The sequence below is a fragment of the Alexandromys fortis genome, unplaced genomic scaffold (genome assembly GCF_014885135.2).
Source record: "Alexandromys fortis isolate MF-2015 unplaced genomic scaffold, M_Fortis_MF-2015_v1.1 scaffold_72, whole genome shotgun sequence".
NCBI classification, from domain to species: Eukaryota; Metazoa; Chordata; class Mammalia; order Rodentia; family Cricetidae; genus Alexandromys; species Alexandromys fortis.
In genome coordinates, this window is record NW_026067969.1 from 7,627,544 (window position 1) to 7,640,891 (window position 13,348).

The window sequence follows — 13,348 nt, forward strand, 5'->3', positions numbered from 1 at the left end:
CCGAGGACAAGGACCTGGTATCCTAAGTATCCAACAGATCGCATGGGTCTCATACCACAGTCACGGGGGTGGGGGGTTCTCCCATCTAGCAGTTAGCGAGACCAACGGAGAATGTGGGTGACCTATGGAGTTTGAGGTGGTCAGAGATTGAAGATGGCAGGGCACTCCCTGTGGAGATGTCCTATGGCCCTGGTGGATGAGCAACTCAGCCTGCACACCTGGATTCCAGCTATCTCTCAGCTCCAGGGAGCATTCCAGGGTAGCACCCAGGTGCCACAGTACTAGAGCCTCACTTCAATCACTTCCCAAGTTCCGGCTTCTCCCCCGGAATCATGGCTGCCACGGAGACTGATGTGAGCTGTCAGACATGGAGGAGTTCAGCATCCAGAGAGCTGGCAGTCCCCAGAGACAGGCACACACAGGCCCACAGACACAACACGGCTGCGTTCAACATCTTGGGCCTCCGCCTCAGTTTCCTCGTCTATTACATGGAGAGTCTAACAGCCCTATGCCCCGAAGTTTATAGGAGGAACCAGAGGGCTTGTTCAAGAGCCAGGGACGCAGCTCGGAAGATAGAGCGCTCACCTAGCATGCGTGAACAAAGTCTAGGGTCCATCTTCAGCACCTGGGGGTGGGGAGAAGCGCCCCAGATACCCCAACCCTTGGGAGCTGGAGGCAAGAAGACCAGAAGTTCAAGGTCATCATTGGCTACACAGCAACTTTAAGGCCAGCCTGGGCTACATGAGAGCCTGTCTCAAAACCAAAACAACACACAGTGCTAGTGCGCAGCATTGAGCACCGTTCAAGGATGCTCTAAGCACTTGGGAACCCCCTCTGTGGGGACCGGGGTGCTCAGGGAGGTAGCTGTGCTGGGAAGTACACTGGGTGGCTTGAAGAACCAGAGGATGGAAGGGTGCTCCCCCACAGGCCATGATCCTGGGGAAGCAGTGGTCCCCTAAACCTTAGAATGTCTCCAGGAGGGGGCACTTTTGATCTTCCTATTCTGTGGGGCTGGGGACAGGCAGGGGCCTCAGCCAGCCTCCCAGACCTGCCCAGTAAGTGATTCTGGGAGTAGAGGCAGGAGGAGCCAGGGAAAAGCTCAATTCTTACTTTGCAAGAACAAAGAACTTGGAGGAATCCCTAAATGTGTCCTAACTCCACGGAAGGCTCTGCCCGCTTCCTGAGGCTTTCTGACTTGGGATAAGTTCTGAAACCTAATCTTTCTAAGCCATGTTTTCCCCTCCTTGACCTCTTTCCTTGCTCCTGAAGATAAGTCAGCAAGAGCTGATAGTACACAGTAGGTCTGACAACTGCCCCAAACCAATGGATAGCACACAGTAGGTCTTACAGATGCTCCCAAACCAGCTGATGGCACACAGTAGGTCTTACAGCTGCCCCCAAACCAGCTGATGGCACATAGTAGGTCTGATCACCACCACAAAATCAGGCTAATGGCACACAGTAGGTCTGATCACCACCCCCAAACCAGACTAATGGCACACAGTAGGTCTGATCACTGCCCCCAAACCAGGCTAATGGCACACAGTAGGTCTGATCACTGCTCTCAAACCAGGCTAATGGCACACAATAGGTCTGGCAGCTGCCCCTCCAAAACCAGCTGCTGGGTCCAGAAGGAAACGGCCCACTCCTTGTTTGTGACTGGAAATGGTACCCCCGGACTTGGCACCCTGCCACATCTCTCGGGCTTGGCAGACACTGCCTGCCAATTCTGGCAAAACACTGCTCCGAGCTGCCATTTGTCAAGTGCTGTGCTGAGCGGTTCACATGTGGCTCCCCATGGACACTGTGCGCTACCGGATGGACACCAGAGTTGGGGAACTTGCCCTGCTCTGGGTGGAGGCAGCCTCCTCTGCCAGATCAAGAGAACAGGAAGGGGTGGGTACCAGTCTCCTCAGTCACTGTGAAAGTGGGTGGGCTCTGGGCAGCAGCATGGGGACATTTCTGTGGCCCGTTGATGCCACAGCAGGTCACTGGCTCTCCTGAGGGGAGAGGGCTGGCCCTGGTCTCCCCTGCTAGTCTGGCGGCCTGGCCTCCCCAGCACAGGGTCCCCTGGAGCTTTTCATCTCTCTCTGCTCTGCCTGCCTGCCAGGATCCTTTGAAGTTCCACACGGAGGGCAGGACATTCCTCCTGCCCCACAGCCTATGGAGGAGAGAAGAGGATGTGGGGAAGGGGGGCTTCCTCTTGTATGGAGCCAATTAAAGGCATATCTGAACCCGTGACCCCACTCGCTTAGTGGGAAAATGCCTGGTGGAGCAGGCTGCAGAGCAGGAGGGGTCAGCGTGCACCAGCCAGGTGGGGTGGGATGGGGAGTGTGTGTGTGCCTGTGCACTAGACAGGTGGGGTGGGGTGTGAGTGTGTGTGTCTGTGCAACAGTCAGGTGGTGTGAGGTGGTGTGAGTGTGTGTGTGTGCGTGCACGTGGGTGCCTGTGCAACAGTCAGGTGGGGTGAGGTGTGTGTGTGTGCCTGCATGTGCCTGTGCAACAGTCAGGTGGGGTGAGGTGGGGTGTGAGTGTGTGTGCCTGTGCATGCCTGTGCAATAGTCAGGTGGGGTGAGGTGTGCACACACCCTGAGTCCTTGCTGGAGATGTGGGACCCGCCCATGAGTACACAAAGATAAGGCTTTGGCAATGGCAGGATGTCCTTCTCCCCTGCCCAGGGAGGGGAAGGTCTCCATCTAAGATGTGCTACAGTGTGGGGACAGTGTAGGTGCTGTGCCAAGCCCAGGTGATCATAGAGGCCACAATTCCTGCCACCTAGGACAGAGGTAGTAACCTGTGACAGGCGCAGGGAAGGGGTGTGGAAATGAGCCAGGGTGGTCAGAGGCCTCCCAGAGGACATGGCGAAGGTTAGTCTGGCCCAGTGAGGAAGGTCTCCCATCTGGGTCACAAGATCGACCATGGCTGCCCTTCCTTGTCTTCTGGAGTAGGGGCAGGTGTCAGGTTCAGTGGTGTCCTCAATGTTCCGTCCCACACCTACCCACACAGTGACCATGGGGCAGCTCGCAGAGGCTGAGTCAGGGGTCACGTGAGCCTAAAGGTCACCTTGAAGGATAGTCTATCCACCTGCTCTGAGGTCTCTCCAACCCCAGAGCCCCAATGGCACTGTTCCCACATGGCACCCCACTTCCAGAAGCAAGGACTCGGGGTCCACGGAACTCATGCTTCAGAGTTTTTCACTATTCTCTCCACACCTTGCCTGTCAGGGGCACCCCTCCCTGTGGAAACCCCGTGATAGTGAGAACTCGCTTGAGTTCTCCAGAAAGAGCCCAACCCCATGGACCCACAGGTACCACTGCCCCTGTCCCCTGACTCAGACCCTCGTCTCTCAGGTATGCCAGCAATCTGAACTGCCTTAGACCCTGAACAAGACTTGAGGCTCCCACTGAGCCCCATCACCAGGTCTCTGGACTAAGATCAGGGCCTCTCCAGTGACCCTCAGCTTTGACACAAGCCAGCTCCCTTGTCCATCTGCCCTCCCAGCCGAGAGCTACTCTGCCTCATTCCCAGCTGGCTCCCTGTGGCTGGGGCTCAATTAATTGCTCAGTAACAATTAATTGCACCGACTTGCCTCGGGAGGCTTGGGTTTTCCCTGGCCAGGCTGGCTAGGTAGCAGAGGCAAACCTCTTGCCATCTCCAGACTACCCTGCCGGCCTTTGGGTGTAGAAGACACATAGGGGGCAAAGTCAGCTAGGAAGTGGTCTTCAAAGGGCAATAAGCCTCTCAGACTGAGCCTGTCCTTTCTACTCCAGTCTCTAGAGGGCAGGCTGTGACAGAGGCATCTACTCAGGGTCTTGGGGCCCTGCACAGCATCCAGTCTGCTGGGGATGACCATGCTGTGCCAGAGCCCGAAGCTGGGCAGTTTTGATGGGGAACCTAATGAGGATGGATGACCTGAGAGGCCAGCACCCTCCCAACAACAACTGAGCGTCCAGGAGATTCTGCGTGGCAGGGGGGTGATGCTGACAGGTGCCCGCAGGCATCTGGGGGAAGATTGCTTCTGACGGAAGCCAAATGGATATGAACGTTTACCGGCCACACAAGCACTTTGCAGACCGCTCCGGCCTCTCCTGCAGAGGCCCTGTTCAGGCATCACGGCTTCAGGTCTAAGCCAGGCGCTGTTCCTCACCCATCCCTGCTAATCGTCCCTGAAGCCAAGGCCGAAGGAATTACCAGGCCCAGAGCCTGACTGACTTCCCAGGAGATTGAATCCAAGTCGGCCGGAGTGGAAGAGAGACGCTCGGCCACAGCAGAGCCTCAGCCAGGCACAAGCCCATCCTAACCTTTAATTCTGATTTCTGGGCCTGGCAGGGGCCCCCTGACTGTTCTGCCTACCTAGGGATCCCAGAGGTGGAGGCCATAACTCAGACTCTTTGCAGTTAGGAAAACAAAAGAGCTTTTAACCCCAGACACGGATCCAGTACATTTAAAAGCTCTCCCCCAGAGCCTGAAGACAAGTTTAGAGATATGTCCATCTTCGGGGTCTCCAGGGATCCTTGGTTGCACTCAGACTGGTTCCTAATTGCAGACTCTGCCACGCTCCTTCCTTGCTCACTCTGTCCCCCGCCCCCATATCTCCATCTCCCCTCTGCTGGGGACACTGACCCTTTCAAAGCTGATTGACGCTGCCTTGCCCTACAAATCCCAAGTGCTCTCCTGAAAGACTCCCCACCCCTCTGCTTTGTAGTTTTATCTCAGACTCAAACTCCCCTATCGGCCTAGACCTCAAACACCAGAAACAGCCAGTGCCAAGGGTCTTGGGTAAGCAATGGAAGCAGCCCGTGTGAGGCCAACGTCAGACATATGGAGAGAGGTTGGATGGCCACTGGGAGCTGCTGGGACTGCATCACCGTGAACCACATGCAGCCTGATGTGAGGTGGAGTGGTATTAAACATCTGGGTTACTGTGGTGACCTGTAGCATCCCTAGGGTCAGGCCCATGAGAAAGATGCTGACTGGTTTCCAAGTCATCCTGAACCAGAACCCTCACTACCCCCAAGAAGCACAGAAGTGGACGTTGCAATTTCCTAAAACAAAACAAAACAAAACAACATAAAACCTGCATGAGCCAGACATGGTGGTACACACCTTTAATCCCAGCACTTGGAAGGCAGAGGCAGAGATATCTCGAGTTCAAGGTCATCATGGTCAACAGAGTGAGTTCCAGGACAGCCAGGGCTATGCTGACAATAAGCAAACAAAAACCAACCGAATACTGCATGTGTGTGTGCGTGCGTGTGCGTGCGTGCATGCCTGTGTGCATGTGTGTGCTCGTGTGTGCGTGCATGCCTGTGTGCATGTGTGTGTTCGTGTGTGTGCGTGCGTGCATGCCTTTGTGCATGTGTGTGTTCGTGTGTGTGTGCGTGTGCATATGTGCATGTGTGTGTTCGTGTGTGTGTGTGTGCATGCGCGCGCACACTGGCTAAACTACATGCCTGTGGAGGCTTCAGCATGACCTCGGGTGTTTTCTTCAATAGCTCCCCACCTTATTTTCTTGAGACAGGGTCTCCCTGAGCCTGGAGCTCGGGGATTAGCTAGACTGGCTGAGCTGCACGCTCCAGAGCCTCCTGTACCAGCCTCCCCAGAGCTGGGGCTCCAGGCTTGAGCAGCCAGACGCAGCTCTCCCATGGGGCTGGGTATGGACGCTGGCTATCCTGCTCGTGGGGCTCACACTTCGCTGACTTGGTATCGCCTCAGCTTTGAAGGTTTGGCTTAGAGCAGGTGAATCTGATTAAAACTGTTAAATGAAGGTTTCCAGCGTGGCAATGGGACCCCGCCATGGGAGGGGGGGTGACTCTGAGTGACTGGCTGGGCAGCTTCGAAGTCACAGTGTCTAACACTCAGTGGCGGTAGCCTGGGACACTGGAACTCGTATCGGGCCATGCTCAGTCTGGCCTGGAAGTCTGTCTGTTCCCTGCCCAGCGAGGCTGGTGACCTGGTGTCTCCTGTCTCCCATCTCCCTCCAGCACATTCCATGTCCTCCTATTGGCCACTTTCTGGTGCTCACCTTCCAAAGCTCTAATGCTGTGGCCAAAGACATGGCTCAGTGGGTAAGAACCTGAACTGCTCTTACGGAGGCCTGAGGTGGCTCACAACTGCCTGTAACTCTAACTCAGGAGATCTGACGGGCTCTTCCACGGGCTCTGATACTCACATAAACATGCCCTACATGGATACACGCAAGTGCACAAGGTTAAAATAAAAATCAAAGCTGGGCGGTGGTGGTGCACACCTTTAATCCCAACACTTGGGAGGCAGAGACAGGTGGATCTTTGTGAGTTTGAGGCCAGCCTGGTCTATAAAGCTAGTTCCAGTACAACCAAAGCTACACAGAGAAACTTTGTCTCGAAAAAAAAACAAATAAATAACAATCTTGTGAAGAACCAGGACTCAGAGAACCTAAGTAACTTACTTAAGACCACACAGCAAAAGCCGCATTATTGCCAGATCTGCAGATGGATGATGGAGACCAAATATTACTTAATATGTCACACTGCCTCCTGAGGAGAGGGCCTCCACACAGGTCTGCAGACACTTGAGGATGAGCGTCCCAGCTCTGCCCCCAACAGCCAGACCACTGCTAAAGTCTCATCCCTTCTCCTCCAGGACCTGCCGTGTCCCTAGCCTCATCCTCTGTGCCACACACACCAGCTGACTCTGTGCCCTGAGAATGTCACCTGGTATTCACTACCTGCGCTCGAAAGCCCCACCCACGCTCCAGGTACTTCACGGGCCTAACCCAGGCTTCCCTGTGCAGCTTCCAGCCTGAACCCACACACACGCTGAGCCCCTCGACTGGACAGGGCAGGAATTTTCCCATCTCTCCACTGCCAAGGTCTGCCGTGCACAGTAGGTACTCGCTGTTCAAGGGAACCTAGCCAACCCCAACACTTCATTCTGCACAAGGAAGAATGGATTTGCATTTTATTTGTTTATTTTTGGTTTACACAACTCTGATATCTTAAAACTATTTTGTTTGTTTTGGTCCCTGGCTGTCCCGGAACTCGCTCTGTAGACCAGGCTGACCTCAAACTCAGAGATCCACCTGCCTCTACCTTCCAAATTCAGGGATTAAAGCTGTGGGATTTGCATTTTTAAATTTGCACACAGTCGTCAATGGTGCAAAGGCGTCTGGGAGGCTGGCTCTTGTGGGGGTCAGAACCCAGCAGTGTGGGAAAGGACTTGCAAACTCATTTCCTGCAGCAGCAGCAGCAGCAGCAGCAGCAGCAGCAGCAGCAGCACCCCTCAGCTCTAGACCAGGACACCAGGTCACAGTGCACAGGACGGTCCCTGCCTGCTGCCTGTTGTTTAATGTTCTTTGAGTAGTACTGAAGAACACGTGAACACGGTGAATTCAGATCTCAGCGAGAACAGCCCAGTTAGTGAGACAAAGCCACACCCTGCTCCTTTTTGTCTTATTTCCCTTACAAAGGCTCCTGCAGACATCAGAGCCTTCGCAGAGCCCAAGCCTCTATTTCCTGCCAGGTGCTCTGCAGACAACAGGTCAGGCTTTCGGGATGCATGAGCCACACCAGCTCAGAGGAACCTCGGGGTACCTGTGGCTGCACCATCCCTGCTGCCTGGAAGATTCCCATTCTCCCACCATCCAATCAGGCAGACACAGGGAGGAAAAGGGCTCAAAGTCCCTTCCTTCCTCCCCTACAGGTACCTACCCTGGATAGAGAAAACAGAGCTTTCCAGTCCACGTGAGTGACAGGGCCCTGAACATCTCCATCCTTAGACCTCACCCAACTCCGAAGCACCAACACCCTGAGAACCAAGGCCTGGGTGCTCAGTGCTCAGGAGCTGTGGCACCTCTGACCCGGTTTCTGATCCCTGTGGGCAGACTCACCTGGGGTTTATGGGGAGTGGACAGAGTTTTAGGCAGAGCATATTGGGCAGGCTACCTCTACCGATGGCTGCACAAGCCAGACTCACCGTCCAGCCTCCGCCGTCAGTGCGCATGTCACAGTAGACCTGGAATCCAGCGGGGTAGTGAGTGGGGAAGACGGAGTAGACACCATCATCCTGCTGTCCACTCAAGAGAACATCCAGGCAGTCCCGGGGCCGAGAGCCTGTGACAGGGGAGCCACATCAGGGTAACGGTGTCATCCCTACCCTCCAGAGAGGTCCCCAGGTCTCTCTGTCCACTTGAGGTCAAGAGCACAAGCTTTCAGAACTGGTTGAGCCTCTGGGGCCTTGCTTTTCCTTATGTGGAAAATGGGCTCATGAGAACGTCTGTTTTCTGCAGCAACAGCAGCAGCAGCAGCAGCAGCAGCAGCAGCAGCATGTCCTTCCTATCAGTCAAGGGGCAGGTGGTGGAGGATGTTAGACGACCCTCTCTGTAACTCTCTTCCCTGGGACTGGGCCCCAGAGCCACCCAGAGACAGCAAGCATGTTTCACCCACCGTTAGCGCAGCCTCGAGGCCGGGCTCCTCTGGAAGGGGCCCTCTGAAGGTCAGCCTTGACACGGGGCCGGCCCAGTCCCCGCTCCCTCTGCAGAACCTCCAGGACATCACTGACAGAGTTCACCAGGTGAGCCATGTGGCCTTGGCTCTCGGAAAGAAGCTGCAGAACACAGAAGGCATTAGGGGGGGACACAGACGTGGGAAGCCCCCTGCCAGCGAAGGCCTTCCCCTGGCTTGCCCTGGCTTCAGGGTCAGGTTCATGGCAGTTTGATGGGTCAGCAGAGCTGTAACGGGTTTGGAGGGCAAGGACTCTGCCGGAAGCCTGGCCACTTCTGTGCATCCAGCCCAGCGACAGGGACAGAGCTGGAGAAGGCAGCACCACACACCAGCCCAGCTCACCCACCGACCAGCTCCTCCTGAACCTGACAGCTATCTTCTGTCCCTGGGACAGGGTGTCACAGGGGTCAGGCTGGCTTTTAACCTCTGATGCTCCTGCCTCTACCTCCCCAGTGTGGAGACTGAGGGATGCCATTCTCAGTATATGCTGGGAATCCAGCTTGGGGCTTCCTGCTTCACCGGTAAGCACCATCCACTGAGCCACACCCCACACCCCACACCCCACACCCCACACCCCACACCCCACACCCTACACCCCAACAAGCCTTGGTTGTTAGCATGGAGATGAGTTATCGCCACCCCCCTAGCTTAGCTGCTGTGGGGACCTGTGACCACACACACAGCACCAGCGTGGCACGGGGCCCCTGTGGGGTCCTTGCTTCACCTTCCTGGTTACAATGCAACCCAACCACTGTTTCTTCTACCCCCCACTAAGGAGGCTAAGGCAGGGGTGGTCCCCTGCCCTTGAGAAAATGGGCCTAAGTCTTGGAAAGCCTGGGCACGAGTCACTGGGCTCAAACTGGGCCCCTAACAAGGATGCCCGCTGTTTCCTCCCCCACCTCCTATCTGCATGGAGTCTCCATAGATGCCTGACGTCCACCTCACAGGGCCCCCTAGTGCTCCAAAGAGCCAGGACTTGAAACCACTATCTCCACCCACGTTCCCAGAGGGAATCTGAAGCCTAGAAAGAGAAGACCCCCGCCAGGACACCGGAAATCAGGATTCATGCCACGCCTTAAGACAGACAGGTATCAGGAAAGGCGGGAGCGACCACTGTGCTACCAACCCAGGTGTGGGCTGTGGCTCCAGTCCTGTGCCCCACCGGGTGTGTGACACCCTCCCTGCCCTGTCTGCAGACCAGGATGAGGAGCCCATGTTTCTGGGGCGGACCATCACTACCACCTGTTCTCTGAACACTGCAGGCATGTAAGGTCACACAAACCCCTCCTGTCTTCCCCTCCATCACTGCTGGAGCGCAAAGAGCAGCATCGATTCCCCAGGAACCTCTTACTGTGCGGGCTGCCAGTCGGGTGTGGGGGTCCCCTGCATCCTCATCCTGGGCTTCAGGAGGCTGTGGGACCCAGCGGAGGGGGAGCTAGCAGGCAGCCAGCAGCACGAAGTAAGCTAGGTCTTGCTCACCGAACCTGTCACTCGCCAGATAATAGCCCATCAGAAAAAGAGAAAGAAATACACCCAGCCGGCAGTTTACAAAATATGATGCTTGGCTCATCCGAAAGCAGGGCCCTGTGAAGCTTTAGGCCTTGTCAGTTTCCCCTCTGCTGAGCAGGTGATTCAATGGTCTCCAGGAGCATTGCAGCAGACAGGGGGAGCCTGCAGCCCCTTACCACAGTGACCTATGGTCAAGCTCCATGGAGCCCCTGCAGGGACACAGGCAGTGCTTGGTGAGGGGTGGCAAAGACCCCTCAGTAAATCTCAATGCCCAGCCCATCCTCTGAGTCACCACGGCTGTGACATTCAGCAGTTCAGGCACGGCCCCTCCCTCTCCCTGGCAGGCAGAGAAGACCTCGGTTTAAACTAGCGAATGATTACCACTGAAACATATAAACCTGCCCCGAATTAATAGGGAGTCAGTCCCTGCTCGCTGAGCCGCGCAAACCATCACGAGAGGAGCTGGCGGCGACCAGAAGCCGTGAAATCAGGGCAGCTGCTTCCAGTGAGGTTCAGCAGTGAGCAAGCTTCCGCCAGGCCCTGCACCACTGAGCCTCAGTCTGCCCCTCTGTAGAGTGGGGCGACAAAGGCACCTGATCCTCGGGGAGTGGACCATCGCTTGCACTCACAAAACGTCTTCAATGGCGGCTCCCTACGAATAGTCAGACGGAGCTGACGCTGATGGTGGGTGTCTCTACATACCAGAGGTCCGCTGAACCTGAACACCAGCATCCCCTCAGGCTCGGCCTGGGACCCCGTTTTACAGGTGGGAAGAACCTGCCTGGAGAGGGGATACAACCCACCCAAGATCGCCTGCAGCTAAGATGGACCCCACACTGTAGCCTCAAGTCAACAGGTAGAACTGCTACCCTTAGCTGGGCAGGTGAGCAACAGACTGGCAACTGTGGCTGTGGGGACAGAACCAAGGGTTGCGGGAAGGAGCTGCAAGATGTGGTCACGGGACACATGTGGCTTTCTGAATGATCTAGGATGGAAGACGCCTTGGATGGTCCTGTACCAGGCGAGTTACGGCACTGGAGACCGGGCCACTGTCCATGCATTTCAGGGGGGACATTCCAGCTCAGAGGGCTGTCTGTAACCAGCCTGAGCTTACCAGGGCTGAGTCTGGGGAAGGCAGTGTGGAGTTCCTATCACCAAGATCGGGGCAATCTCCTCTTCTGCTGATGGGCCCGGGGGAGGAGCAGCAGGAAGCTGACTGTATGTCCCCCGACCCAAGGACCCATCACCCCGTCAGTCACCCAGACAAGAGTGACAAGGGCTATAATTTCTCCAGCTGCAGCCCTCAAGGGGAGGGAAGAGGGCAACTGCTCACGAGCTATGCAGTGACCAGATGCCTGGTCACCTTGGGCGTCCAAACAAGAGGAGCTGAAACAGCTGTAATGCTAGTGACCTAGGGTTGACTCCAGCCTGGAGGCTGAGTGAGGGTGCAGGGGCCCGGAGCTAGAGGCTGGGAGGGCACCCACGACACACCGGCACCCAGGACACACCGGCACCTGGGACACAGGTCACCCGGGACACACCGGCACCCGGGACACATGGGCACTGCTTTCCAAGCCTCAAATGATTTGTTTTGGAAATCAGCAGAGGCAAGCAAGGCATCCTGTGTCCCTCCTCCTCCAAGGAGATCTAGCCAGTGCTGAGGGCCTGGTGGCAGAACCCAGGCCAAAACCTGTCCCCCAACTCCACTTGATCTTTGTAGGAACCTGGCTGGGTACCAGGCAGCAGGCAGCAGTGGGGGGTGAGGAGTTGGGAGGCCAAGCCCTGTCTCCCTGGAAAGCAGTGACAAGGGCAGGGAGGGTGCAGATCCCTGGCAGGACACGGAGCTGTCACAGGATAGACCCGGAGCAAGCCTCTCTCCTTTCTCCCTCAGTTTGCAGATAGGTGCGGTGGGAATGGGGTGAGGGGTCGGAGAAGCAATGTTTGCCTTGCTTGCAATGCACAGCCTCTCAGTGGGCCCAGGAGCCCCTATAGCCCCCGGGTCTACATGGCTACACCAGGAAAGTGTGAGGGGGAAAAGCTGGATTGGGATACTGGCCATGGATGTGAGACCACAACCCTCAACCACTGGAAAGAACCGAGACAACCAAGGCAGCAAACATTAGGCACTCAGCACATGGGCCGGCGACCCCGCCCCTCAAATCGAGACACCCTCCACCAGAAGGCATAGGTAGTTCCCACCCTTACCTGGATAAGGCGACCCTGCTCACTCTGCAGGGTGCTGAGGCCCTGGCCCAGCAGGCTGTGTCCCTTGCGCAGCCCAGCACATTCGGCTTGCAGCTCAGAGGCCCGGGCCAGCAGCCGGGGCAGCTGGTCAGCCAGTGTGTCCAGCAGCTCGGGGGCACCATCCAGCCTCTGCTGTGCCTGGTGCTCACTCAGTGCCCGCAGCACCGAGGCCTGTACACTCTCAAGACGGGTGAAGCTGTCGGTGAGATCGGGGCAGCGAGGGTCGATGAGGAGGCTGAGGTGGGAGCTATCAGCCCTCTCCACGGTGACGAGGGCACTGTTGGCCCCGGCAGACCCTGTGCTGACGATGGGTGGCGGGGCCGTGCCTGGTGTGTGGGCATGGTTCAGGAAGAGAACCGCCCCAGTGACAGCCACGGCTAGCAGCACTGCAAGGGACAGGAGCACTGTGCACAGCAGGTAGCTGCAGCTTGGTCTCTGTAAGTCAGCAAAGGACACACGGACACAGACAGACAGACAGACAGACAGACAGATGGACGGACAGACAGGAGAAAGGAACACAAGTGTTAGGTGCCAGCCTATGCCTGTGACTGCTCAATGAGGCTCAGGAGTCTAGGAGGGAGCGGACCCTGGAAGAAAGTTGTAAGAAGAGACCAGAGGCTGCTGGGCAGGGAGCGGCAGGGGAGAGCACTGGTTCCTCACACCTGCATGGAGCCATCTCTCCTTCCTTGTTCTCTTCCTGGAAAAGGGCCCTGGAAGGACAAAGGCAGGACAGCCAGGCAGAGTCGCTCAGAGGCCACTCTGGAGAAGTCAGTGCTAACACAACACACACACCGCACCTCCCATACCAGGCAACCCTGAGTCAGAGTCGCAGGGAACAAATCGGCACAGCGGTGGCTGTAAGAATAGGGCTGGTGGGCCATGCTGTCCTAACAGTGGCTTAAGAACTGAAGTCAAAGCCGGAGTGAAATGATGCCATTGGGGCTGGAGCGAAGGCTCAGCGGTTAAGAGCACCAACTACTCTTCCAGAGGACCCGGGTTCAATTCCCAAGAACCACATGGCAGCTCACAACTGTCTGTAAATCCAAGATCTGAGACCCTCACACAGAAGTATATACAGGCAAAAAGCCAGTGCACATAAAATAAAAATAAGT

The 13,348-nt window shown here is 56.4% G+C and overlaps 1 protein-coding gene across 1 annotated transcript in view; it reads right to left on the reverse strand.

Moving 5' to 3' along the window:
• Fibcd1 (fibrinogen C domain containing 1) overlaps positions 1-13,348 on the reverse strand; it is a 32,841-nt gene that overhangs the window by 13,173 nt on the left and 6,320 nt on the right. Inside the window, exons 2-4 of the mRNA XM_050155397.1 lie at positions 12,198-12,671; positions 8,427-8,586; positions 7,957-8,093 (exon numbers count right to left, since the gene is read on the reverse strand). Coding sequence (XP_050011354.1) covers positions 7,957-8,093; positions 8,427-8,586; positions 12,198-12,671 — 771 coding nt within the window. The remainder of the gene's footprint in view (positions 1-7,956; positions 8,094-8,426; positions 8,587-12,197; positions 12,672-13,348) is intronic.